This window comes from Protopterus annectens, chromosome 11.part0, assembly GCF_019279795.1.
Source record: "Protopterus annectens isolate FY-2018-M chromosome 11.part0, PAN1.0, whole genome shotgun sequence".
Classification (NCBI taxonomy): domain Eukaryota; kingdom Metazoa; phylum Chordata; order Ceratodontiformes; family Protopteridae; genus Protopterus; species Protopterus annectens.
Genome location: NC_056745.1, coordinates 1,094,436,745 through 1,094,464,244, shown reverse-complemented (window position 1 = coordinate 1,094,464,244; position 27,500 = coordinate 1,094,436,745). Strand labels below are relative to the sequence as shown.

Here is a 27,500-nt window from a genome sequence, read left to right as displayed (position 1 = left end):
CATTTGCAATAAATTAGGAAAGCAATGTGATTATTTGCAGATACTGGGAAAATCCTGTTTTCAATAGTGACAGCTGATGGCCTCCCATAGCCTGTATAAAACAGACATTTTCTAACAAATCAGTTTAGGTACAGTTTTACTCTCATGCCTTCACTACCTTGATTTCTTTTTTTCTTGACCTTGTATCTTTTAGCAGATGCTACTTTCGCTGACTTCTAGTATGAGCTGATGTTCACCATCCACAGTTGTTAATTTTGATTTAAAGAAGTGTATTGTAATAGAAGCTGTCAGAAGCTAGCCTGTTGAAATTGATAAGAAAAACTGTGTCATAGGTCTTAAATGTATTGTTCACCTTACTCTCTTAATGAAAGAAAAAAGGGTAGCATAATGTATTCTGAATTTAACACATCTTATTTCTTTTTTTAAGGGTCGGAAGGCAGAAGCAGAAAAGTACTTCTTGAAAGCAATTGAGCTGGATGTGACTAAAGGAAATTGTTACATGCATTATGGTAAGTGCAGTTTGAATGCAGCTATAGTGAGTTGGTGATGAATGGATAGACCTTCATGATGTCTCTATTTTCTCTTTGTATTAGTGCCCCTTAAGTGTTCGCAACCAACTTTAATCCTCAGTACACGATTGTAAATTAAACAGATAGAAAGATTTTTTTTAAAGTGCTTTGGTTAACATCTTACATACACCTTGAACTTTGTGCTTTAGTCAGAGAAAAAAAAATATTTCAGAGAAGAACATGACCATTTTTCATCTCTTTTTTTCTATGTTTGAAATAGAACAGATGAGTAGCAGGAAACATTTGTACAGTGAGAGGGTGATTGCTAACTCCAACACCATTTCTCAGAGTAAAACATGGAAGCAAACTTGAAAATTTTAAAGTTCTGTTAAATTGTTTATTTATTTGTTGGGGTGGAGTGCGGATCAACAGTGACCAATTTCATGCCCAGCTCAGGTGGTAAATATAATACAATTTATAAACTACAGCAAAAATAGTTTTGAATTCAGTAAGCAGTAGACTTTCATGGGGCAAGATACATTATTTATAAAGAAACAAAGGTTGTGGGAAATATAGCCTATTTACAGTATGTAGAACACATTTGTAAGTCAAAATGGAGAACAGTAGTATAGATAATTGGATGCATGTGATAGACTAACACCACTTTCCATAAATGGTAGTACTTCAAAAATATTTCACCAAGACCACTCTCAGCAAACCTTTTTTTGCAGGTGAGAAAGCCTCCTGACCCCCTCAAGCTTAAATATATATTCCAAGATTGCAAAACAGTGGAGAAAAGGGAATACTCCCCATTTAACATTTTTGATGAAATGGCATGCATGTAAACTGCCATCAGTACAGTGACACATTCTCAGATAGTTGTCATTGCTGTGACAGAAACAAATGTTTATTTTTATTTATTTGTTTACACGCTGACTAGATTATTCCTACTAGACTATTTGCAACCTTGTCAGAGGAGACCCAAGGCAAGGATTCATACTGACTAGGGGAAATATGGCCAGGGCATTAGGGAACTTCCCATACTCGTTCGTCGAGCAAGGAGATCCTTTTGCATCTGAGCATTTTATGCTTCTGTTGTGGGTGCAATGGCAGCCTGGAGAAGCAGGGGGGAAGGTAATGGTGTGACCCATATGCTACAGTAGTGGTAAAATGTTGCAAAGTTATTCACAGGAGAGGTTTCAATTCCTCTTCATAATGAAGAGAATTTGGAGATGTTTTTTGTGGCAGAAGAAAAGACAATTGAGTCTTTTTAGAGAGAAATCACATGGACAAGGTATCACAGTTGAAAATTAATGAAGGGAAGGCAGTTGAGCCTTCCACAGATTTGGAGCTGCTGTTTTAGAGAAATCTCTTTGAGGAGCAAATTGCAGTCAGTGAGGAATGTGTTATTAGAACTCTGCAATTGGGAGGATTGCGGGATGACTTATTAAAGGAACTTTTATCTGAGAGTTATCCAGAGTGTGGCAAGGACTTGTTGTGGGGCGATGTGATAGAATACAACTTGATGATACATGCAGCACAGGGAAGAGAGAAAAAAACATATTCTGATATGGTGAAGGGAAAGAAAATGAAGGAAGCAGAAGAAGCACAGAACTCAGAGGTAAGATGACAAAAAGAGCTTCATAGTAAAAATCTACAATGAAGAGGAAAAAGGACTTGAGTGAGATGAGGCTTGGGACAAGCTTAAACTACCTTTTGGTACAAAGGCTACCGAGGTAACAGCTATACATATGAATGAAAAAAATGCTTTTGTGACATTATTTCTGAAAATGCAAATGCTATGGAAGAATTATTGGGGGAATATGAGAAAAAAAGAAGAATGTTATCCATGAAATACTCATGTTAAAGCATTCAACAGGGAAGCTAATAAGAAAATTCATATTCAGTTTAGAACTGAAGTTGAAAAAGAGACTTTAGGACTGTATTTAAGGCAAAATATGCAAAGATGTGATGGACAAAATAAAAGTATATGACAATAGAGGTTTATGGACTGGCGGATGGGATTGTAATGCTATTTTAAAAATGGACAATAGTGACGTTGTGCATATTCCAAGAGTCATACATATTGATGGGAGCAAGGGTATTTTTAAATGTTGTAGTCACCCTAAGGCTTATTTTTATTGTGGTAAATTAGACCATTTAATTAGTAACTGTACAAAGACAAGATGTTATATCTGTGGAGAATTTAGGCATGATGCAAAACTGTGTCTAGAAATGTTATAAATGTAATAAATCAGGACCTCTATGGATGAACTGCAATGAGAGTAACAGTTAAAGGGATGGGGAAACTACTAATATTCAAAATGAGCAATGAATAACATAAAAAGAAATAATTCAAGAAAAGAATGACATGGTCAGAAATGTACATGATAAGGATAGTGATCAAAAGGATGAAAACTGCGAACAAAATAAGAAAAAAGGGTCATAAATAATTGAAGATGTCCACTTGAATATATTTAAAGACAGGAAGAATTCAATTTGTAAAAGATTAAGAGAGAGAAAAAGAAAATGTATAGGGGTTAATATGAAAGGAAAGAAGGAAGGGAAAGGATAGATAATATTGGTGGTGATACGGTTATAAGAACATTTCAGAAGAAGGAACAGGATACTTGTAGCATAGTAGCTATACATATAAATAGTTTAAAAAGTTTACCTAGAAGGATATGTATTATAGAATGGTATAAAAATCTTGATGTGGACATAATAGTGTTAGAAATTATAAGATTCTTGACTAATGAAAAAAGATTACAAACTGAAATATGTGGGAATAAGATTGTTTGGAATTTTGGAAAGCAGACATGTTTAGAAACAGGAATTGTATGTAAAAATTAGTTAAAATATTGGACAAACGCCTTGATTATAATGGGGAGGATTACAGTAATAGACATAAGATGGAAAGAACAGGTATACAGGAAGATTGCTATTTATGCGTAAAGTACAGGCAAAGAAAGAGAGAATATGTTTCAAATAATTTTAGAGTATGTTACAATAAATATAGATCTGTGTCAGGTCTAGCCACCAGGAGGTGTAAACCTTGGCTAGAGATGATTGTCACCCCAACCCTATGTGCAAAACGGGAAAAGGGGAGGAGGATGGATGGGTAGATTGCAATAAATATGGATATTATAGTTGGCGATTTTAATCATGATTTGTAGGAAAAAAAGAGAAAGATGATGTAAGAAAGATGTTAGAGATAGGTGTGATAAATTAAATATTTAGAAAAAAGTAGCTGAACATACAGAAGAGGAGAGCATAAAAGAGAAACAGATTTTTTTTACACCCATGAGTACAGACATTTTTAAAGAAAGAGTAACAGAAACATTTTTTCATACCATTTGGCTACTTGGATAGAGATCTAAAGGAAAAAAGGATATATAAGGACAGGTAAAGGAGTAAGAACATTAAATGAAAACAAATAGGATTTAATGAGAAAGTCTGTAGTAATGGGATTTTGGAAAGACCATATTAGGATGAGGGATTTTTACAGAGACTGGTCAGAGTGGTGGATGATGTTTAAAGAAAAATGTAAAAGGTGTTATATGGAATATCAAATTAATAGGAGGAAGATGAAAAGGCTATATATGAATAAGTGAGGTTGCATTTAGAAATTTGGAAAAGAATAATAGGGAATATTTTGTTAAAGAAAAGGAAATATTTGATAGGAATTAAGAAAATTTAAGTGTTTACTGTATGAACAGATATATTTTCTTAAAGATAAGAAGGAGGACATTGTCCCCTATTTAAGTAAGCTTGTTAAAGAAAATAGCAGCATAGTGAGAGAAATGAAAGATGAAAAAGGCACAGAATAGGGAAGAGAAAATTATGGGGATAGTAGTGGATTATGTAAAAAATGATGTTTAATAATATAACAATGACAGAAAAGAAGACATGGAAAGTAAAAACATTTTCAGATCAAGATAACAGAGATTTGGAAAAAGCAATAAGTTTAGAAGAAATAGATAGAATATTATCACTACTTAATGTAGGTTCAGCAGCAGGGCCTGATGGGATGGAGTATCAAATGTTTAAAGATATGTCAAAGTGGCAAAAAAGATGCTTTTTAAATGTGTTAAATGGAGGTTTTAAGTATAGAGAATTATGTCATGACGTAATCAAGTTTAATGGAAAAAAGGGAAAAATGATATACAGAATTGGAGACTGGTAGTTTTGAATAATACAGATTATATTGTTTTATGTAAATCATAGAGAAGAGAATGGAAATGAAAATAATATCATAGATGGGAAATATTTAAGTCTTGCAACTTAATAAGATAAAAAATGTATGTGTACTGCATATGAACAATGTAAAGTAAAACTGTTGGTTAATGGTTGGTTAAGTGAGGAGATAAACATTAAGAGAGGAATAAGGCAAGGATATCTTTTGAGACGCATTATATTTATCTTAATAATGAATGTAATATAAAGTTTTATAAGTCAAGAGATGAAAGAGATGGGACTTTCATCAAAGGAAAGTATTGCACTACCCGTTATGTTGTCATACACAAATGACATTATAATTGCCATTAATAATAAGAGATCAATGGAAAAGGTTTTGATTTATTTAAAGAAAAGAGGAAGGGTTTAGGGTATGATGGAAAAATAGGGGATATTATGTTTTATAGGTAGGAGATAACTATTTTAGGAATATGTTTTAGTAGACAAGAAATAAAGGAAAGGCAACTGAATAGAAAATATGAAATACCCATGTAAAGTTTTCATTTAGAAGAGAAGTATATTTAAGAAACTCTGTATTGTTGACAAGAACTACATATTTAGCAGGAGTATTTATTTTACCTTTGGTATATGAAGAAGATTTATACCATCATGTTCTTTCTTTCAAAAATCTGTGTATGCTAATAACTTTTTAACAGTCTCAGCAAAAACATTTGCCTAAAATATGATGACCAACCATAAGAATGTGAATAGTATACATAGTAGAGACAATAACATATTTGCAGAATATTAGAAACTATATACACAAAGCAGATTGTCTACAATATATACATTATATACAATAAAATGCTAGAAGCCCAATAGATAAGAATACAATACAATTAACAATGGGAGAGAAAGAAGAGGATTATAAAAGGATACATAATTTTAATAATGACATAGCTGATTATTTTCAAAGATGAAATATATAAAAAAAACAAATAAGTTATAACTCTGGAATAAAACCAATGAAAGTTAGTGCAGTAGACAAAGCAATCGACTGCTGGAAAATTTATACTGGTAGTTTATATTGTAAGAATACATTCAAACAACTTATTCCAGTAATTCTCATAATAGGATCATTTTGAAAAACTGGAAACAAATAATTATGGGTTACTATGTATTTGATAGCCATTTGTTTGAAACCATCCCAACTAATTTTAGATCTGTCTATTCAAATTTGGGTAATGAATAGTTTAACCAGTGAGAATAGTGTGATTAGTATATCAATATCTTTTTGAGCTAGTCTGTTTGGAGAGGTGGCAACTTTGTCCATGTAAATACTGAGTGTCTTCTTCAAAATTTCTATATACCACCATTCTTATGCTCTCATTATTAGTACCAGCTAACAAAGCATCCAAAAATGGAACTTTTCTATCCACCTTTAAGCTATCAAATTGTAAATTAAATCTGTTTGACTGTAGACTATGTATAAAATCAGAAACAAATTATTGTCCCCCTTTACATATAAATGTTAAATTATCTATACACCTGTAATATCTTACTACATATTTTTTTTAAATTCTGTCCCATATATATATATATATATATATATATATATAAATATATAATGATATATATATATATATATATATATATATATATATATATATATGTATATATATATATATATATATATATATATATATATATATATATATATATATATATATAGATATATATACACATACAGATTTGTATCACTTCACTGAAAAAACATTTCACGGACACCCATTTCACTGAGACCAAATCATCTAAAGTTCATTTCACCTAAAACTCAGTTCACTGACAAGTAGTACTCTAAGGCAAGTCAAAGGTATATGTCCTTTTCCCCACTGTAGTGTGATCCTGGTGTTAGTATATATGGTTGGGGGTGTGTGGGGGGGTGTAGCCCCCACCAAGTTGGGTTTTACCAAATAATGTAAACTAAAACCAGACAACAGAAAACCAAATTAAGTGGGGGGCTATGCCCCCCACACACCTCAATGAGGGGGGCTGTGCCCCCCACCCCCCTTAACTATATATACTAACACCAGGATCACACTACAGTGGGGAAAAGGACATATACCTTTGCCTTTCCTTAGAGTACTACTTGTCAGTGAAATGAGTTTTAGGTGAAATGAACTTTCAGTAAAATTAACTTTAGGTGATTTGGTCTCAGTGAAGTGGGTGTGAGTGAAATGGTCTTTTAGTGAAGTGATATGAATCCATATATATATATATATATATATATATATATATATATATATATATATATATATTCACATTCAAACAAACCCATAAATAAGTAAGCATACATGGGGGCATGCCCCCATAGATGTACCCTGTATTTAATGATATAATTCAGAATTAAACTTAAAATAATTACTGTGTTGGAGCAGATTTATGTTGGTCAATATAATAGTGTAGATATAAAGAATAAGCTTTTATATAAGGAATGTATTCATATACTGAAATATGGCACTTTAATTCCTTATGGTTTGAATACAGAATGTAACTGGAGGTTTTTAATTTAATTTAAATAAATAGGGGGAGTGGTTAATTATTTAATTGTTTAACTGAATAACTGTTGTATGTAATAGTATGTAAGGTGCAGCTTTTTTATGTGTTATTTTATTTCTTGAAGGCTGTAAAGCCAAAGAGCTAGAGGTTTTTATTTGAATAAATTACATCGGATATCTGGTATGATGTTTTTTTTTTGGACTGTTGCATTTGTGACTGTTTTCTATTGTTTTGACTTTGAGAATTGTTTTACATGGAGGTAAGAGATACCATTCTTATGTATATAATTAAATACATGTAGTAAATGTTTAGAAATTTGCTGAGCAACTGTTTTATAGAAATCTGCAATTAAACCGTCTGGAGCCAGTGCTTTACCCAAATTAAGGTTGTTAATAATATATATGATTTCTTGTTGATTGAAGTGTGTATAGATATTATCTCACGAGGGCTCGCTTCGTGCCCCTCCCTGCCCCCAATTCCCACTTGGCCCCAGTACAGCAGAATTTATTACACCTAACCCCTCCTTATATCTATCTACCCAATCACAACCTCCACGCCACTGACTCCACGTTTCTGCTTAATAACCCATCCCTCCCTTAACATACTTTAATCCTTCACTTTACTGTTTCCTCTTCATCTGCTACGCTAATAGTATAGTCCACAACCACTTGCTTGCTAATAAATTTAACACTTTGTTTATTCACTGTCTTAAATATAACAATAATAACATCCAAATCATTCTCACCCCTTTACCTATTAATAATGCTGTATTAACCATACTACCTCACAGCATATGAACACAAACTCTATTCAGACCTTATATGCCTCAAATCCCAAACCTCCACCACTCTTGCTTTTAAGAAACCAGATCATTTTAACAACATACCCTCTTCCATAGCCAACCGCCCCCCCCCCCCCCCCAAATACCATAACTCTCTCTGACCTAGTTATATCAGCCAAAAATCTATGCAATATCTAAGGCTTATTAGTAAAATACTGAAACTGATAACCCAGCTGAACTCCAACTTAACTAAAGATAGTGACATCCATCCTAACCCTGGCCCATCCACACCACAGATTCCCCACCTAAAACCTAACAATGCTACATCTTCTGACACTTGCTCTAAGGTAAATAATCCTGCCCACTATTCTTTGTTAGATAACTATCCAAACTCCTTCCTAGCCTGCCATCTTGACATCCGGAGCCTAAATAATAAAATCCACTACCTCCATGCACTGTTAGCTGTCCAATCCTCGGATATTCTCTGTCTTACCGAAACCTGGTTAAAACCAGCATGTAAAGACACTGAAATAACTCCCCCAGGATATAACATCCTTAAGTTAGACAGGAAATCCAAGAAAGGTGGTGGGGTGGCTGTATTATTTAAGTCCAACCTCACAGTCACTAGTAATATACAACAGCCTCCGCAGGTTAACAATGCTGGAATTCTCATCACCAAACTACATATAAATAAAAATAAATGTAGATATATTGTCTGCATCTATATTCCCCCTGGTAAAAATGTTAGCACCCTAGAACATATATTACACTGGCTAGCCTGCAACAATCCCCAAGAAACTATTATCTTAGGTGACTTTAACATTGACTGGAATACTTGTTCTTCTGAAGCCCCCAGCAACCACTTAAACCTGCATGGGTTTACTCAAACCATATCCTCCCCCACTAGGTATAGCAAAAATAAAGACAAAGGTAGTATCCTAGATTGGATCCTGATCAGTGGTGACCCACAGATGCACCATTCAGTCACACTACCTGATGACCTCAGTGATCATTGCCTCACCTACATCATCAAATTCAAAGCTGAGATCACCCATCACCATACCTATAAAGTGACACGAAACAGAAAAAACTTTAACCCAGATAACTTTCTACAAGATCTAAAAGCTGTCAACTGGTCTGAACTTAAAAGACTCCCACTAGATGAGGCCGTGACCTTGTTCAATACTAAATTCCTCAATATCCTTAACTCCCATGTCCCTACTCACACCGTCCTTGCCAAAACTCGAACTGCACCATGGCTAAAGAAACTTACAAAAAACAAAATGTCTAATAGGAACAAGGCCTGCTCCACTTGGCATAATACTAGAGACCCTATAGATCTCATCAGATAGCGTCAAATAAGGAATGACACTAAAAAATCCATCATATCAGACAAAAATATATTACTATACCCACCTACAACAAAAGCATCAAAATAAACCCCAAAAGTTCTGGGCTGGAATAAATAACCTCCTCCACTCATGTCGTACTACCACTCCCACCCCATCAGTTGCCCTTGACAAAAAAACAGTGGCTATTGTGAACACATTTAATAGCTTCTTTCCAGAAACTATCTAGACACTAGCCACCCAACTCACTTCTGCCAAGCCTACCCCTCCCTCACCCAGTCCCCCCCAGCTATACCGCAAATAACAAGTCAGATAGCTCAAGGCTTCCTGCAACCCATTTCTCCTTTAGCTTCCAAACTATCCCTACTACCCTAATTACGAACCCTTCTCAAAAAACTTAAACCCACTTCCCTAGCAGCAGATCACCTCCCAGCTGAATTCCTGCAATTAGCTGCTGAGACCATCGCTATCCCAGTCTCTACTCTCTTTAATAGATCCATTTCCGAGGCAACCATTCCATCAATATGGAAAATGTCCCATGTAATACCCCTACATAAAGGAGGTAGTTCCACAGAATTGTCCAACTATAGACCCATAGCCATTCTCTCACCTCTAGCAAAACTTTTGGAAAAGTGTGTCCACATACAACTAATGCACTACCTCAACCACAATAAACTTCTCACAGAGTCCCAGCATGGTTTCAGACCACACCATAGCACCACATCAGCCCCCTTATTGTTCACCAGTGTCATCAATCTTAATCTCAACAGCAAAAAAAGCATCAAAATAAGCCCCAAAAGTTCTGGGCTGGAACAAATAACCTCCTCCACCCAGGTCGTACTACCACTCCCACCCCATCACTTGCCCTTGACGAAACACCAGTGGCTATTGTGAACACATTTAATAGCTTCTTTACAGAAACTATCCAGACACTAGCCACCCAACTCACTTCTACCAAGCCTAACCCCCTCACCCAGTCCCCCCCAGCTATACCGCAAATAACAAGTCAGATAGCTCAAAGCTTCCTGCAACCCATTTCTCCTTTAGCTTCCAAACTATCCCTACTACCCTAATACGAACCCTTCTCAAAAAACTTAAACCCACTTCCCTAGCAGCAGATCACCTCCCAGCTGAATTCCTGCAATTAGCTGCTGAGGCCATCGCTATCCCAGTTTCTACCCTCAATAATAGATCCATTTCCGAGGCAACCATTCCATCAGTATGGAAAATTTCTTATGTAATAGCCCTACATAAAGGAGGTAATTCCACAGAATTGTCCAACTACAGGCCCATAGCTATTCTCTCACCTCTAGCAAAACTTTTGGCAAAGTGTGTTCACATAAAACTAATGCACTACCTCAACCACAATAAACTTCTCACAGAGTCCCAGCATGGTTTCAGACCACACCATAGCACCACATCAGCCCTCTTATCATTCACCAGTGTCATCAATCTTAATCGCAACAACATGCTATCATCTGCTCTCTTTCTGGACCTCTCTAAGGCCTTTGATATGGTCAATCATCAACTTCTGCTCAGTACCCTGAAAGCTGTCTCCCTGGACCATCACTCTCTACAGTGGTTTCAGTCCTATCTAAGGGGTAGACAGCAGGCTGTCTTATGGCAGGACAAACTGTTATCACATCTCCCGATCACCTTAGGAGTTCGTCAGGGCTCCATTCTTGGTCCCCTCCTCTTCTCTATCTTCATAAATTACCTTCATACTACTATGCCAAATGCACAATGTATCCAATATGCCGATGATTCCATGTTGATTTGCTCTTCCACCTCACCAGCTAATCTGCTATCCCTAACCCAGAATACTTTTAACAGTATAGAAAACTGACTAACTGATCGACAACTTCACTTAAATCCCAACAAAACCAAGCTGCTGCTTTTCTCTCCCACCTCTAGATCCACTCATCCAGTATTTACTATTAAGTCTAACAGTGCTACAGTCATCTCCCCTGATAACCAAACTAAGCTCCTAGGAGTAATAATAGACACTAACCTCAAATTTGATGCACACATAGACCACACTATTAAGTCCATCAACAAAAAAATAGGATCCTTCTACAAGGCCAAACCTTTCCTAACCCTTTTTGCTAGGTGTGCTATTGCCCGAATCCATCTTCTCTCCACTCTTCTTTATGCCTCACCAGTATTTACAAACCCCTTTAAAGCTAACCTCGGCAGACTATCTTCCTGTTACTACCATATAGCTAGATTCATCACAGGTATGGCATACAGGATGCACCAATGCAAAAACCTAACTGAACTTGACTGGCTGGAATTTCCTTCCCTACTAAAGCTTAACCAGCTCACAGTAGCTCACAAAATACTCAACCATCCAGACAATACCCCAAGCCTTAAGAGCATTATTAGCCCACATAATGCTATCAGGCCACTTCGTTCATCCAACAAGCTATCAGTCCTTACCCTAAAATCCAGTTATACAGCAGGTGATTCCCTGTTTGCTAACTCAGTGGGTAAAATCTGGAACCTTCTTCCTGCAAACCTTACCCAAGAGTTATCTCTTCCCCTATTTAAAATAGGCCTCAAAAAATACTTAAGAGCTAACTGGTTCTGCCCTTGCCTAAACCCTGACTAACTCAATCCAACATTTTCTTTAGCTAGTAGACTATCAGCAAGCAGATACTCCACTCATCTGATGTGTCATGTCTTAATGTACAGTTATCCCTGCTGAGTTTATCATTTCTGCATACTGTAGTTTCCCTAATGTGCTCTAAATTTGTGAAATGATTCTTATCTTATTTTTTTTTCACATTTAGCATATGTCTATATGTTCCTACTGTGGTGAACTATCTAATATATTGTATCTCTATCCTTTGCTCTCTTGGAATGTTATTGTACTGTTACTATTAATATTATTATTATTGTGGAGCTTTTCTCCCTGGGTCTTCGCTGAAAATGGACATGCATCCAGTCCGACTATCCCGGTCAACAAAAATAAAATAAAATAAATAAATAAATAAATCTTGTTGAACCTTATTAAATTTTGGAAAGGATAGATTTCCTAAGTACCTCTCTACCTCTTGTAGAGAGAAATTAAGCTTATGTTCTCCATAAAGGTTAGTATAAATTTGCACAAAAGTTTCTCTGAATTCTTCTCTAGCTGTGCGCCATTTGTTGTGATGTACGATCTCGGTTATCCAAGGTGGAGTGGTGTAGATTTTTATTATTCTTGCTAGGAATTTAGAAGGTGTATGTGCCAATTTAGAGCATCTCACAAAGGTTTTCATTTCATAAAATGAGTGTTGTTTAATATTACACTATCATATTCTTATTCATACGGGGATTTAGACTCAGTCCAGTAAAGACAGGTATGTTATAATTTTCGAAAGTGGAGGGGGGACTAGGTCTGATAGATGGTATATGCATCACCATTGAATTTTTACAAAATCCTTAAGTGGATGAAAGAAAGTAGTAAGGGATTGCTTACTAATAAATGATGATGGAAATATGAAAAACAATGGAAAGAATTTAGAAGACAGAGATAAAGTATATACAAATGATATTATGGATAATAAATGTTGATGAGGTTATAAGTAAAGAAGGATATGGTATAAAATATTATGTGTAAATTCTATTATGTATATCCTTGGAAGGAATCTTAAGAGGAAGAAATAAAGCTTTAAAAGCAAAACATAACAGATGTGAAAATATAATAAAAATGTCAAGATTTTTTTATGGAGACTGGTAATAAAGAAATTGCCTATTAAAGCTAAAATGGCATATAAAATGGGATGAAAATATGTAATTTTTGTAAAGAAGTTGAAACCACTGATCTTGTGTTTTTAAAATGCAAAAGAGTTGTCACAATATGGTAAAAACTAGGAAAAATGAACTCCTTTGACGATATAAAGGAAGCAGATGATGTAAGTATGGGCAATATTGAAAATGGGTATTATAACGATAAGAATGATGAATACATAAAGACAGATAAAATAATGTTTTAATTTAATATGGATTATATGGAATCAGAGAATAAAATAGATATTATACAACGACCCTCCATTAATATTCCAAAACGTGCTCACTGATTGGTCAGCGTGCACGTTCTAAATCAGACTTATACTAATGGAAAAAGGTCCAGTCGCCCGGACTTTTTCCATTACTATGTCTTTTTTTTTACAGCAACGGACGCAAGATCTCCGTTACTTTTTAGGCACTGTCTCGCTATGTTAAAGGAGTTTAACATAGCGAGACAACTTTAAAAAAATTAACGGAGATCTTCCTTTCTCCGTTGCTTTTTTTAAAGTTGTCTCGCTATGTTAAATGGGTTTAACATAGCAAGACAGCTTTAAAAAAAGCAACGGACATCTTGCTTTCTCCGTGGCTTCCACCCACAGCTCTGATGTACTGCATAGAATACCAGACAGCTGCAGAAGGGCAGCAAGGAGGCATTATACAATGCCATTATTTAAGAAAAGTAAGTATTTTTTTCTTAAATAATGTCATTATAATATAATAACGCCTGGGTGTGGGTAATGCTGATTTACCCATGGTTGTCTTTGTTTGGCCACTTGGGCTTACCGTGACCAAACCACACCAACCGTGGGTAAATCCAGCATTACCCACACCCAGGTGTGGGTTATTGCTATAATGTTTAATGGGAAATGGGAACTGGTGATAATACTGGAAATAGTTAGATTTTGGTTGTGGAAAATGGAGTGGTGGTCAGAGAGAAGGTAGTAATAAATTTATGTCTAATGAAGTCTTATATAGTATTGTAAATATTGCACATACATGTCTTAACTTTATTGTAATGTAAAACAATTTTTTAAATAAAGGACCCCTTTTCTTTTCAGTAAGTGCCATCTGATCTTTTAAATCCATCTGAGCTACCACCAACTCAGGCAGAAGAGGCCTCGGTTTGATGTCTCATCCAAAGGATGGCAAACTCGGGAATGTGGCAACGCTTTATGCTGAACTGCAGTGTCAGTGTTGGAAAATTAATCTAACATCCTGCTGTGGTAATAGAATGCAAATCCTTCTGTATCAAAGGAAAGTGTGATACCTGTTGAGCTACTGAGACTTTATCCTGTCTGCTAAGGTTTGACGGTTGTTAGGTGATATGGTTAGTAGAATAACATTTGCATTGGCTGTACTTTGTTAGATAGGATTTTCATTGGGGTCTGAAGTGCCATTAATAATGATTATGTGAGATGTGGTGACTGGTAAATATAATGGATCTTCTTGCAATTACTGCCCATAATGTATGTTTACTGCACCTTTGAGATGAGTACCCCAGGGGTCCCTGTGTTTGTAGACAGGGCTGTGGAAGCACTGTTTGGGTCAGGCTGTCTCATTTCTTCCTTCTTGATGAGAGTACAGTCAGGTCCTGTACTTCCCACCATGGGATATGCACCTCTGTTTTATAGTTGAAGTCTCCCACCCCAATGGGCTTGGTGCATGTGCACACTGCGTGAGGTGTGCATCTCAGGATATGCATAGTATACAAACATCCTAAACATGCTTTTTTGGAAAACTCTTGTTCAAGGCAATATAGTAAATGTTGCAACTTTTGATTGCATCTGCATCTGTTTAGCCTGTGCTACCTAAAGAGTACAATTATAAGACCTTTGGATGTACTAGAAGTTTGCCCCCCCCCCCCAACCTTTGATCCCTTTTTTGTTAACTGTAATGCTCTGACAGTTTATGCAGTAATTCTGTGATGGTCTGGTGGCATCCCTTCCCCCTTCCAAAATGTCACTGATTCACTCCTTCGGACGCTGGAAGTGCAATAGTTGCCCCAGTAAAATAACGCCATTCCTCTACTAATTACAAATGTTAACAGTGACTGCAAAAGGCAGGCACCTCTAAGATAGCTAACTTCTGAGTATGACGAGTGTCTGCATGATTTATATTTACTCTGATTCATTACTCATTTGGAGGATGGCTAGTGTGTGCATATTTGTGGAGATGTGATAATTGTCAGTACCTTTGGCCAGCTGTGTGTGTCTGCACATGTGTATGTATTGTGTTTTTGGGTGCTGGTGTTACTGAACTACTGGATCTTTTCCAGTATACCCGGTAGATTGTCAAGGACAAGGATGGAAGGTACCAGCAATCAAGTAGAAAGTTGCTTTTGTAGTTATTGGGAAGCTCTTCTGTCAGGGAACACATGGGCATACCAGTTTTTTACCAAGGTATTGTATTCATAAATTTGCCGCCGGCTCTGGAGTACTTTAGGCCAAAGAAAGAACACTAGTCAGCTAGTGTGTGTGTGTGTGTGTGTGTGTGTGTGTGTGTGTGTGTGTGTGTGTGTGTGTGAGTGGCAGTTTCACGTGAGGTGGGTGGGGAGTATTGTAAAGAGACATGTTACTCTGCAGCATTTCACACTTGATTAATACCATCATTTGTAAAGTGTCTTTGTCTACCTGCAGTGTGTTTAAGGATACAATTGGCTTCTTATTACTTGGCCACCATTCCCCACTTGCAATAGCACATCCATAGCCTGTCTCTTGATGTAATATGCATTTATTCAGGCATCTGTAATATTTAAGTAAGGCAGGATCTTTGGTACTTTGACCAGTACAGGGATGAATTGGCAGGTTTATTTTCTGAATCATCAGCTTTGTTACTTTGCTATAGCATTCAGAATTTTGGAATATTCAGTGACTCCTGCATAGGGCACCAAAATGCAAACTAACAGATGCCAGTCAACTGAAAATATATTTGTATGAAATACATTATTCTTTTTTAATTACAGACACACACCAATGCTAATACAGAGGAAGCCCTTTGGTAAGACTCCTAGAAATGAAAGGATAATATTCTCTCTCATTTTGGCCTTGAGCCTAAGATCTCCAGCATACCATGCTGATGCTACTACCACTGGACCAACAAGATCTACTGCTGGTGTTGAGAGTTCCCTTAAAAGCTTTATCCATTCAGCTAGGAAACCCTCAGGATAGTGATTATGGTTAAATTACATATACACATAAATACAGAGAAAACCCTCTGCTTAGGCACTGTTAATATCATAGAAATGAAAGGACAATATTATTATGCTGATAATATTCCATTGGGCCAGCAAATGTTTAATCATGTGCTACAACTCTTCAGATGCATAACTTGGATAGATACAAGTGCTGCTTCTTTCCATATATACTTTAATGGTTTTCTTTCATCAGCATAGTTTAAGTGACTGTAAGAGGTATTTCAATATGCTTAGAACTTGAAACACTAAATACTGAAAGCCAATGTTTTTTTTCACTTTGTTTCACGAAATGTGGCTGAATAGGCTAGCTAGATTATATATATCTACACACACACACACACACACACACACACACACACACACACACACACACATGGAAAACTTGTTTGGAATGGAGATCTAGCTACATTTTGTGAAACTAAGTGGAATAAACATCTGCTAATGGTACTTTAGTGCTTCAGATATGATCTGCCTTCAATAACCCTTGTGCTGTGTATTCACTGACACTGGCTTCATCAAAGCTGTAGTAATACTGTGGTATTGATAACAAAAGTTTCTGTTGTGTTGAGAATGCTGGTTACCCTGTAAAGAGTAAAGAAAAAAACACAGATATGCTGAATTATCAATACTTTAATTACATATGGCAAAAAAAAAATGATCAAGCATATCTTGAAGTTAAAAGAAATGATTTAGCATAAACAAATGTATGCATTGTTACACGGGTTTCATTTTCAGCATTTGTAGTCCACAGGCATTGAGTTTGTTACCAAATGTCTTAATAATAGAAAAAGAACCACATGGTCTCATTTCTTTAAGTAGAATCACGTGTAAATCAAATGTTTGCAGATGAACAGTTTTATAGTGTATATTTCTGGAAGGCATAAAAGTCTCCCCATTGTCGATCTTGAGATTCTTGTAAATAGCCTGCATGCACACTACAGCATTTCCTGTAACTCCATGACTAATAGCGTTTTTTCCATGACAGCAGTAAACATCAAGTGTTTGCTGGTATTAAAAAAGGACATGCAACAAGAGAAAGAATAGGGACTCATAGCTAAAATGATCACTGGCTTTAACTTTCACTTCAACAACCAGAAGGAACCCATCATTATCAAAATATTGGAACTGTTTGTTTTCAAAAATTTCAGTGGTCAAAGTATAAGTTGTCACGGTGAAGCCAACATTCACAAAAGCTGCATCTGGTCATAAAAACATCATCATTACTTTTGCTTTAATTTGGGAAGCCATTTTGTGTTAGGTCATTCAGTACACACGTGGCTGTTTCTCACACAAGATCAAGGCAGTAATATGCTAATGAGTGTTATCCTGTGTAGTAGGTTTGATTCTCTCAATCTATATTTGTAAACTCCTTCACCCCGAGCAAGTTGTTTAACCAGCCAGGGTTGAGACTTTGCCTGTGTCTTGAGGGGTTTCCAAAATAACAAACAAAAAAAAAGGTAGATCAATGTTGTAAATAGTTTATAAATCTAAATGCTTCAAATAAGATGCAAAAAGATGTATTTGTGGAATTTAGTTATATATGCAGGCATTTTGGTGTCAGTTTAATGTTCAGTTTTTTGTATGGAAAAAGTTTACAGCTGCCGCTTAGACATCATGTGTGGTGAAGAGAGACATGTCGAAGGCTAAGGATAAGGTGTATGGAGAGTTGTATGAAAGGTTGGTCACTAAGGCAGGAAAAAAGGACTTGTACCAATTGGCTAGATGGAGGGACCAAGCTGGGAAAGATGTGCAAATTAGGGTGATAAAGGATAATGGTGGAAACATACTCACAAGTGAGGAGAATATGTTAAGCAGATGGAAAGAGTACTTTGAGGGGATGATGAATGAAGAGAATGAGAGAGAGAAGGTTGGATCATTTGATCAGTCACAGCATAAAGTTATGGGAAAGAGTAGTGGAAGCTAGGTTAAGAAGGGAGGTGATGATTAGTGAGCAGCAGTATGGTTTCATGCTGGGAAAGAGCACTACAGATGCACTGTTTGCTCTGAGAATGTTGCTGGAGAAGTATAGAGAAAGTCAGAAGGAGTTGCATTGTATCTTTGTGGACTTAGAGAAAGCATGTGGCAGGATGCCTAGAGAGAAGTTGTGATATTGTACGAGAGGAGGTCGGGAGTGGCAGAGAAGTATGTAAGAGTTGTACAGGATATGTACAAGGGTAGTGTGACAGTGGTGAGGTCTGAGGTAGGAGTGACAGATGCGTTTAAGGTGGAGGTGAGATTACATCAAGGATCAGCTCTGAGCCCTTTCTTATTTGAAATGGTGATGGACAGGTTGACAGATGAGATCAGACAGGAGTCCCCGTGGACTATGATGTTTGCGGATGACATTGTGATCTGTAATGAAAGTAGGGAACAGGTTGAGGAGACTCTGGAGAGGTGGAGATATCCTCTAGAGAAGAGAGGAATGCAAGTCAGCAGGACTAAGAAAGAATATATGTGTGTGAATGAGAGGGAGGATAGAGGAATGGTGAGGCTGCAGGGAGTAGAGTTGGCAAAAGTGGATGAGTTTAAATACTTGGGATCAACAGTTCAGAATAATGGTGAGTGTGTAAGAAAGGTGAAGAAGAGAGTACAGGCATGGTGGTGTGGGTGGAGAAGAGTGTCAGGAGTGATTTGTGACAGATGGGTACCAGTAAGAGTGAAATAGAAGGTCTACAAGAGGGTAGTGAGACCAGCTATGTTATATGGGTTGGAGACAGTGGCATTGACAAAAAGACAGGAGTCAGAGCTGTATGTGGCAGAGTTAAAGATGTTAAGATTTGCACTGGGTGTGACGAGGATGGACAGGATTAGGAATAAGTATATTAGAGGGTCAGCCCAGGTTGGACAGTTTGGAGACAAAGCCAGAGAGGCAAGATTACGTTGGTTTGGACATGTGCTGAGGAGGGATGCTGAGTATATTGGGAAAAAGATGCTAAGGATGAAGCTGCCAGGTAACAGGAAAAGAGGAAGACTTAAGATAAGGTTCATGGATGTGGTGAGAGAGGCCATGCAGGTGGTTGGTGTGACAGAGCAAGACAGGAGGAAATGGAAACAGATGATCCACTATGGCAATCCCTAATGGGAACAGCCAAAGGATGAAAAAGCTTAGACATCATGTATTTTCTAGGTATATCCGGCAATGCCTGTAACAGGGCTGTATATTAGAAGATGAGTTGTCAGTGACACAGGGTTTCAAGGTGTACTTTATATTACTGATGTCTGCATTACTATCATACCGACAACACTGTTCACCTGCTCCATCTCATTACTGTAGTACGTCAGCAAGACTACATTAGCCTGTTTAAAGCCTATTTACCGGAGGCTATACTCCATCTATCCCCAACATGTGGATTTTACTGTGTATATACTGGCATAGAAATTGCTTCAAGTCAAAGAAAAAGGGAATACATGTATTCCTTTTCTTTGAGATGGTGTTGTCACAGTGGTAGTTTATTTAGAGATCAGGGTGTGAGATTAGAGCCACCACATTCAGGAAAGAGCAGGGGATGCTGCCCCACTGTTAAAACATTTACTCTCACATTGCACATAATTGACTTTATCAAAGTGGTTATATGAGTATGTAGGATCATCCTGGTAGATGGGGTACAGCTCGTGTACTCATAAGTGCATGTATTGTATTTACTATTTCCTTTCTGGACAATACCAGGATTGAAAAGGGTCTTGAAAGGACCAGTTCACTTATTTGGATGATCAAATAAATATAAGTAAGACACAGGTCAGCATAATGTGCATGCTCTCATGTTCCACAGGTTATGTATGTGCATCCATCATATACATTTCATTGTTGACTTTGGTGTTGGTTGTTTGAGAGGTTCAGATTGATATCTTTTAGTACTGGCAGGTTCGCAATCTGCCACTTTGCAATGTCTAAAATCAGAAGTGCAATTTAACCATTTTATTGTATTTAATATAAAAAGCCCTCTACATTTTCTACTAATTATGTTGGCTCAACATCTTCCTTCGATTCCATTTTATGTCCTTAAGAGTGTCCTCCTTCTAGGGTTGGATTCCTTTTTTGTAAATGCCGGTTGTCACCCAATTCACCATTTACAAGTCCCTGAAATTAGAATACTGTCCTTTGCAAGCAATCCCTTTGTATACACACACTTATGTTTCTCATAACCTGGACCCCCCCCATTTAAGGCCACTAAAGGGTGTTTAATTTCTCCTATGTGAGTGATTCCCTAGACACATTGTGAACTGCGTAATCTACCAGTTTACTGTAAGTCATTTAAATAAATGAAACTGTCATTTGCAAACTGCAAGATGTGATTTCTCAAAAACAAACTGCCTGTTCATCACTGCAGTTTTATAACCTTCACCAACACCCAAACTCTTATAGTAGAGTTCAGGCCCCTAGGCAGCGAGACATTTCCCTTTGGTACATTTGATTGCAGACACAGGACTGAAGTGACATTCAGCTGCAGAGAAATATGGCTGTTATAAATTCTATGTAGTTGAAGAAGCATACATTGCCATGCCTACAGCTTTAATAACCAAGTGCATGGGGGCAGAAGTAGTAATGAGTGTTGTGATCAGTGTACAATACATGCTTATGTAACTGCAACATGTAGAAGTGTGCTGCATGAAGGAAATCTTGCATGCCACTGTACTAACATTTATGTTCTAGTATGCATTTTAGGGAATGTTCCCTAGACACTGTGAAAGGCATAACGGTCCACATCCACCAATTATAAAGGCACTGCGCATTGTGCACTACATTTTTACTGCCATTGACAAGGCCACTGGCCAGCCCGCTGCTGATGCCTGCTATACTGCCTGCTCTCTTATATTGCCTTGCGGACCATAGACATTATTTTCTCCCTGTATATTTGCTTATTGAAGTTGTGGGTATAACACATTTCTCTCTCGAACCGTAGGGATTTGCAACATCCATGTTTCTTAGCAGCTGAATGCCACTTCAGTAATTTGTCCCCAACCAAATGTGCCACAGGGAAATGTTTCGCTGCCTAGGTGCCTGAACCCCTTATAGTAATATGGGAGGGCAGTGCCCTGTTCCTGTTGTCTGCAGAGTGACTAATGACACAGGTAGTTCATAGGCTAGTACTAGGCTAACTGCTCTTGCAAGCCATTTTTTAAGCCTGGCCAATTATCTCTTGTGAGACTCAAACCTTTCATCTTGTGTTTGTAAGGCAAACACCTTAACCATTAGGCCACCCTCCCAACCCTTAATGTCTAGGGTTCAGTGGTACAGTGCACTGAATTTGTTTTCAAGAAATGAACAATATAAGCCTAAATGTTTTCTTTTTCGATAAAGAAACATTCCTGCCATGTCTTTTATCCCTGTTGTGACCTTCAAATTTTGTACTTCCTCCCTCCTGTCACTACTTGACTTACTCAGTCTCACATCAGTAGTCTTTGTTTTAACCATAATAATTTAGTTTCAGTGGCATTCTGGTTAAAATGCAGATGTAAAAAAATTAGCTTTCTTTTATGATTCTGATATCTATCCTGCATTGTTTTGCAAATGCTGTCACATGATTTCTTTAATTCTGTATAAATTGTTAGGTGTTTCTACTGTTGATTGTTCTGAAGAAGACCTTGTCCAATTGTTGGATGAAAGAACTTTTTATAATAAATTATGCTCAATTCTGTTGACAGGGTGTAATTTGTTGTTTATTGTTTTAAGAGACTGTATATAAAAAGTCCAAGTCAAAAGTCTTAATATGCATATTTTAACACAGAACAAACAATGAATATTAATGTAAGACTGTATTACATCTGCATGCGACAGCTAAATAACTATTAACTGGAAGGCTGGTGAATCATACGGGTCATGAAGGTGAAAGTTTGTGAAGCCATCCTATCAACTTTTGCTATAGAACTTGACCCTTTTTACATTCCTATAATTTGTACAACAGATTGCATTCATTACGTGGGTCACACAAGGTACATATGCGTAGATAGCTAACCTCTGTCATGTAGCTTTTTGGGATCACGTCTAACTGTTTGTACAGTTTTGAGATTCATTTTATTCCAATGATTTACATCATTTGCACTTGTATGTAGGACAAAACTGTCACAGCTGCATTTTATTTTAATATCTTTATTAATATCTCAGCATTATTTTTTCCAGTCTTCCCAAAGTTGTTGTCAAACATGCATTTTACTAGTTTATAAACTCACAATGCTTTCATGTATTCTGCATAGCATGAATACAGTTTAGATTTTGGAGTTCTGTTCTATGCCTTTAATAGAGTTGCATTCACACTTTCACACCTGAGAATAAGCTTCATCCTATGGATATCACTTTTTATTTGCAGATGTGTGTCTATGTGTCTATATATGTGTGTGTGTGTGTGTATATATATATATATATATATATATATATATATATATATATATATATATATATATATATATATATATATATTCACTACACAATCTCGAAGTACTGAAATGTTGAATTTCAGTACGTCGAGAATGAATAGTGGAAAGTGCAGTTGTGTGAAACTGCACTATGTCGAATGCGGAAATGTAGAATCTGCTATTGTGGTGTCGCGTTCGTGATGTGTGGTGCGATTTGTGGATTTATCTGGGGTTTCAGGTAAGTGGAAGTGGTGTTTGTGTAAGAGTATTGGGTAGGAATTTTAGTGTATGTGAGTGTGTGTTGTTTTTTTTTGTGTGTTTGTGTGTTTGGTGCGACCTCAGAGTTAGAATATATAAGTAGGGGAGGTGTGTGTGTGTGGGGGGGTGCAGCCCCCAAAATGGGAAGAGCAGGGGGGCTTGCCCCCTGCTTATAGGTAGGGTAGGTGTGTTTGTGTGTTATGTTGTGTTTCTGTGTGTTATGTTTGTTTTAGTGTAGTTAGGTAGGTGTATGTGTGCATGCTTATGTGCTGTTTTGTGTGTGTGTGTGTGTGTGTGTGTGTGTGTGTGTGTGTGTGTGTGTGTGTGTGTGTATGTGTGTGTGTGCGTGGTCGTGATTGTGCTATTCACGGTTTTGGGATTTCGGGTATGTGGGCTTTCCACTATTCAGTCTCAAAATACTGAAATTCGACAAGCCTAGCCATAACAATTCCCTGTCTATTTCTTCCCACACTATTTACTTCCTGGACCCCTGTCTAGCAGGGCGACTCACATGATCCCTGGCATGAATTTCCTTTCTCTCATCCAATCGTCAAAGTTCCTTTTGAAGAGGGCCAAAGAGGTTCTCTGCCTGACATGTATGGGCAGTCTATTCCAGAGTTTGTGAAGTCTCTGGGTCAGGAACCTATCCCTCCAGCATGTTTTGTTTATTGTGATGACAAGGTTTAGATCCCTAGAATGTGTGGCTCTGAGGGACTGGGATTTCTTTAAGTGTAGCATGTCCAACAGCTCTGTATTTGACATGGCCTGGTATGTTAAGCAGAAATCGCCTCTGAGTAGACAATATGCAACAGAGTATAGCTGGAGTTTTTTAAGGCAGTCAGCATAGACCATCTGCTTTAGGTCTGTGATTCTTTTAGTGAGATATTTCTGCTGCCTTTCCAGTTGTTGCTGGTGTCTTGAGAGGTGCATACCAAATGGGGCATTGTATTCTGTAATGGGTCTAATGAGGGATGAGTACAGTGGGACAATGACATCCTTTTTTCTGGATGAAAAGCCCTTAGTGATGAGGTGTGCCACATAGAAGGATTTCCTGACTGTTGTGACGATGTGGTTATCGAAGGTGAGACCACTTTCCACCTGTGTCCCTAAGTCTCTTATCACACTTTTGGTGTTTAGTGTCTTGCCACCTATGTGGTAATTCATGGGTACATGTTTTTTTCCCAAAGGGGATAACTATACATTTCTTGGCATTGAGCTTGAGCCCATGGCTCTGGCACCAAGCATCTGTTTCTGTAAGACCCTTTTGTAGAGTATCCACATCATTTGGAGATTCAATAATGGCTACCAGTTTGCAGTAATCTGCGAACTTTGCTAGCCAGAGTCCCGTAGTATTGGCCTGTACTACAGAGAAGTAGATGCCAAACAAGAGTGGTCCCAGGACTGAACCCTGAGGTACTCCACTTGTCACTTGTCTGGAGCTGGATTTGAAGTCAGCTACTTTTACAGTGCGGGTTCTGTCAGTAAGTCAGTTGGCAACCCATTGAGTGATGTAGGGATTAATGCCGAGCTTAGTAAGTTTATCTGTTATTCCAGAGTGTGGGATAGTGTCAAAGGCCTTGGCGAGGTGCAGATAGGCTGTGTGGATTGCCTTATCCTCATCCACAGCTCTGGAGACTGATTCAAAGAAGTCAGTCAGGTTCAGGAGACAAGATCGGCCCTTCACAAACCCAAACTGGGTGGGGTCCAGTGTTTGAAGGTTTCCAATGTCTTTGTTTATAAATTCCATGATAATACGTTCCATGGCCTTGCAGATCAGGCTCGTCAGACTGATGGGGCAGTAGTTCCCGGTATTCAAGGTGGATCCCCTCTTGTGGAGTGGGATAACTGTAGCTGTGTGCCACTCAATGGGCACGAAGCCTGAGGTGAGGCTATGATTAAACATAGCACTTAAGTGAGGTGCCAGTTCTTTTTGTAGTTCATGTAGTACACAGTCCGGGATGTCATCTTGTCTCATGGATGCTGTATTCTTAGGTTTGGAGAGTGCGTTTTTTACCTGTGTGGCCATTATTACCAGAATTTGGCAGTCTTCCTGTATTGAGATGGGCCATTTAGGGGGGAGAGGGGGGGTGAAGTTGGCACTGAATCGATCTGGCAATATCCTTGGGATCAGTATATTTAATGCCATTCTGTTGTAGCTCAGAGCAAATCTGAGCATTGCATTTAGATTCTTGACATAGATATAGAATGCCTTGTGATTGTCTTTGGAATTTTTGGCAATTTTATTTTTGTAACTCGATTTGGAGGATGTTATGAGGGATCTCATCTTCTTACTGAGGCTGGTAAGGTAGATTTTTGCATCCTGGGATTTTCCTCTGTTCTGCAACAGTTTCTTCATTTTGTTGTAAAGTTTGTTTATGGCAGGGGATCACCAGATTGGCTTCATATTTTTGGAGGAGAGCATCTTGGTTCTATTTGGGATGGCACGATTCATGCATGAGTGGATGTGTTCGTACAGTGCCTTAGTGTAGGACTCAGCAGTCGAACTTTCAGTTCACGTCTGCATGGGTGTCATGAAGTGTGTCACTTCTGACTTGAGTAGCATAAAGTTGGCTTTGAAGAAGTTTTTTATGGAGGCTTCCTTACTGGGAGTTGGGGGTGGGTTGTGGATGTTAAGGGTGATTAGCTTATGGTCTGACCTGACCAATGAGGGGGTGACCATAGGTGTGGAGCTTCGATTTCCCATGTTGGTAATGACCAGGTCTAGGATATTGGAGCCCCTGGTTGGACAGTGGATTAGTTGATCCAGGGCATTGGAATTTATGAATTCCAAGAAATGTTTGGCAAAGGTGTTGGTACATGAGTAGTTTTCCCAGTTAATGGTAGGGTAGTTGAAGTCACCCAGTATTAGGGTGTTTGATTGTATCTTAATATTTTCCAGTATGTTTCGAAAGGTGTAGTGAGAATCTTGGGGCATGGTGGGGGATCTGAAGCAAGTTACAATTTGGATTGCAGTCTTACTTAGTGTTAGTTGCACCTGGAGAATTTCAGATGCATTGTGTTGGATAACTAGCCTGGTGATGTGAATATCCATGGTGAATATGGACACTCCTCCCCCTTTAGTGTTTCGATCCTGGTTTGGTGGCCGAAAAGTGTGGTATGAGTTGTAGCCTGGTACTGCAGGGATGCTCTCTGGAGCCTTGAACCAGGTCTCAGTTACTGCAAAAATATCGATTTCCTCCATTTTTAGGATTGCCTCGAGAGAGAGTGCATTTTGAGGTTTAGACTTCTAGCATTGAGTAGCATTACCTTCAGATTTTGCATGCTTGTACCTTTTACGGTGGTGGTTTTGTCTTTTGAACTTTGCCTAAAAAAGGCACTATAGGGGTGACAAGAACCTTAGCCAGTAACCTGAATCTCAGGGGCGACAGGTGCAGACCATCTCTGGCAAAGCATCGTGGTCTGTCGATCATGTCATCCCAGGCAGACAGATACTGGATCCCCTTTCAATGACACCAGAAGCTTAGCCAATTGTTGAAGTCAATCATTTTGTCTTTATATTGTGGTATCATTCTGGACGAAGGCAGGATGCTACTCAGGGCTTTGGTCATACCTGCCTGGACCACATGATCTGAGAGCTCTTTCATGTCTCTTTTCATGTAGTCCAGGGAGGTATGTCTCATGTCATTCACTCCAACATGGACAATGACAGAATCATATTTGTACTTGTGGAGTGACTTGAATGTATGTGTTATGTGGCGGATCCTGGTACCCGACAGGCAGCTGACTGTAATTTTCTCCTTGTTCAGCCTGGTGAGTGGGACATTAGTGTGACTGACTATAGAGTCATCTATGACTAAAGTGTTAGGTACATTGCCTTGCCTTAGGGGCTGTTGCTGGGTGGCACACTGGTGTTGTGAGCTATGTGACACTTTGGTTGTGATTGGTGTTTGTTTGCGTTTCAGCTTCGGAGGTCCTTGTTGCTTGTGCAGGTTACGGTTAAGGGCCTCCGCATATGTGGATTTAATGTTGTTATGTGTGGGTGTTGGTGGTGTGGGTTTAGACGGGCTATGTGTTGCGTAAGGTGTAGTGCAGGTGTTTACCTTCTCCTCTTGACTGTCTAGCACAATCTTGGGTGGAGAGAACTTTGCTTCCAGTTTGGCTATGTAAGTGCATCTCACAGGTTGTAGTGTTGGGTGGTAGGAGGACAGGGTTGTCTGTGTCCATGAGACAATTGCTGCATGCCTCAGTATGCCCAGATTCACCAGGTGGACAGGAGAAATCACCGGAAGCTGACCCTTGCACATGCCTGGTTTGGTGCTTTTTTGTAAAGTACAGGAGCTGTTTTCCCTTACCTTAGCAAGCTACTTTGCAATTATAGGCTGTTTAGTGCCTGTGATTAATTTCACCTTATTAACAAGGAGAGTTGAGTGCTTGTATCAGTTTAAGGCTTCCTAATGCTTTCCAGCAGGTATTAGAGCAAGTGCTAGTCACAGGGATGCTTAAAGGTAAGATGAAAAAATATTGTTTATCCTAAACACTGCAGTATGCACTAGAGAAGTTAGATGTGAAAGTAGGTAACTTAAGTTTTT

The 27,500-nt window shown here is 38.1% G+C and overlaps 1 protein-coding gene across 1 annotated transcript in view; it reads left to right on the top strand.

Moving 5' to 3' along the window:
* The window catches only part of TMTC2 (transmembrane O-mannosyltransferase targeting cadherins 2), a 1,891,588-nt gene that overhangs the window by 1,344,108 nt on the left and 519,980 nt on the right, over nucleotides 1-27,500 (top strand). The window contains exon 9 of the mRNA XM_044088436.1: nucleotides 428-509. Within this exon, the coding sequence (XP_043944371.1) occupies nucleotides 428-509 (82 nt within the window). The remainder of the gene's footprint in view (nucleotides 1-427; nucleotides 510-27,500) is intronic.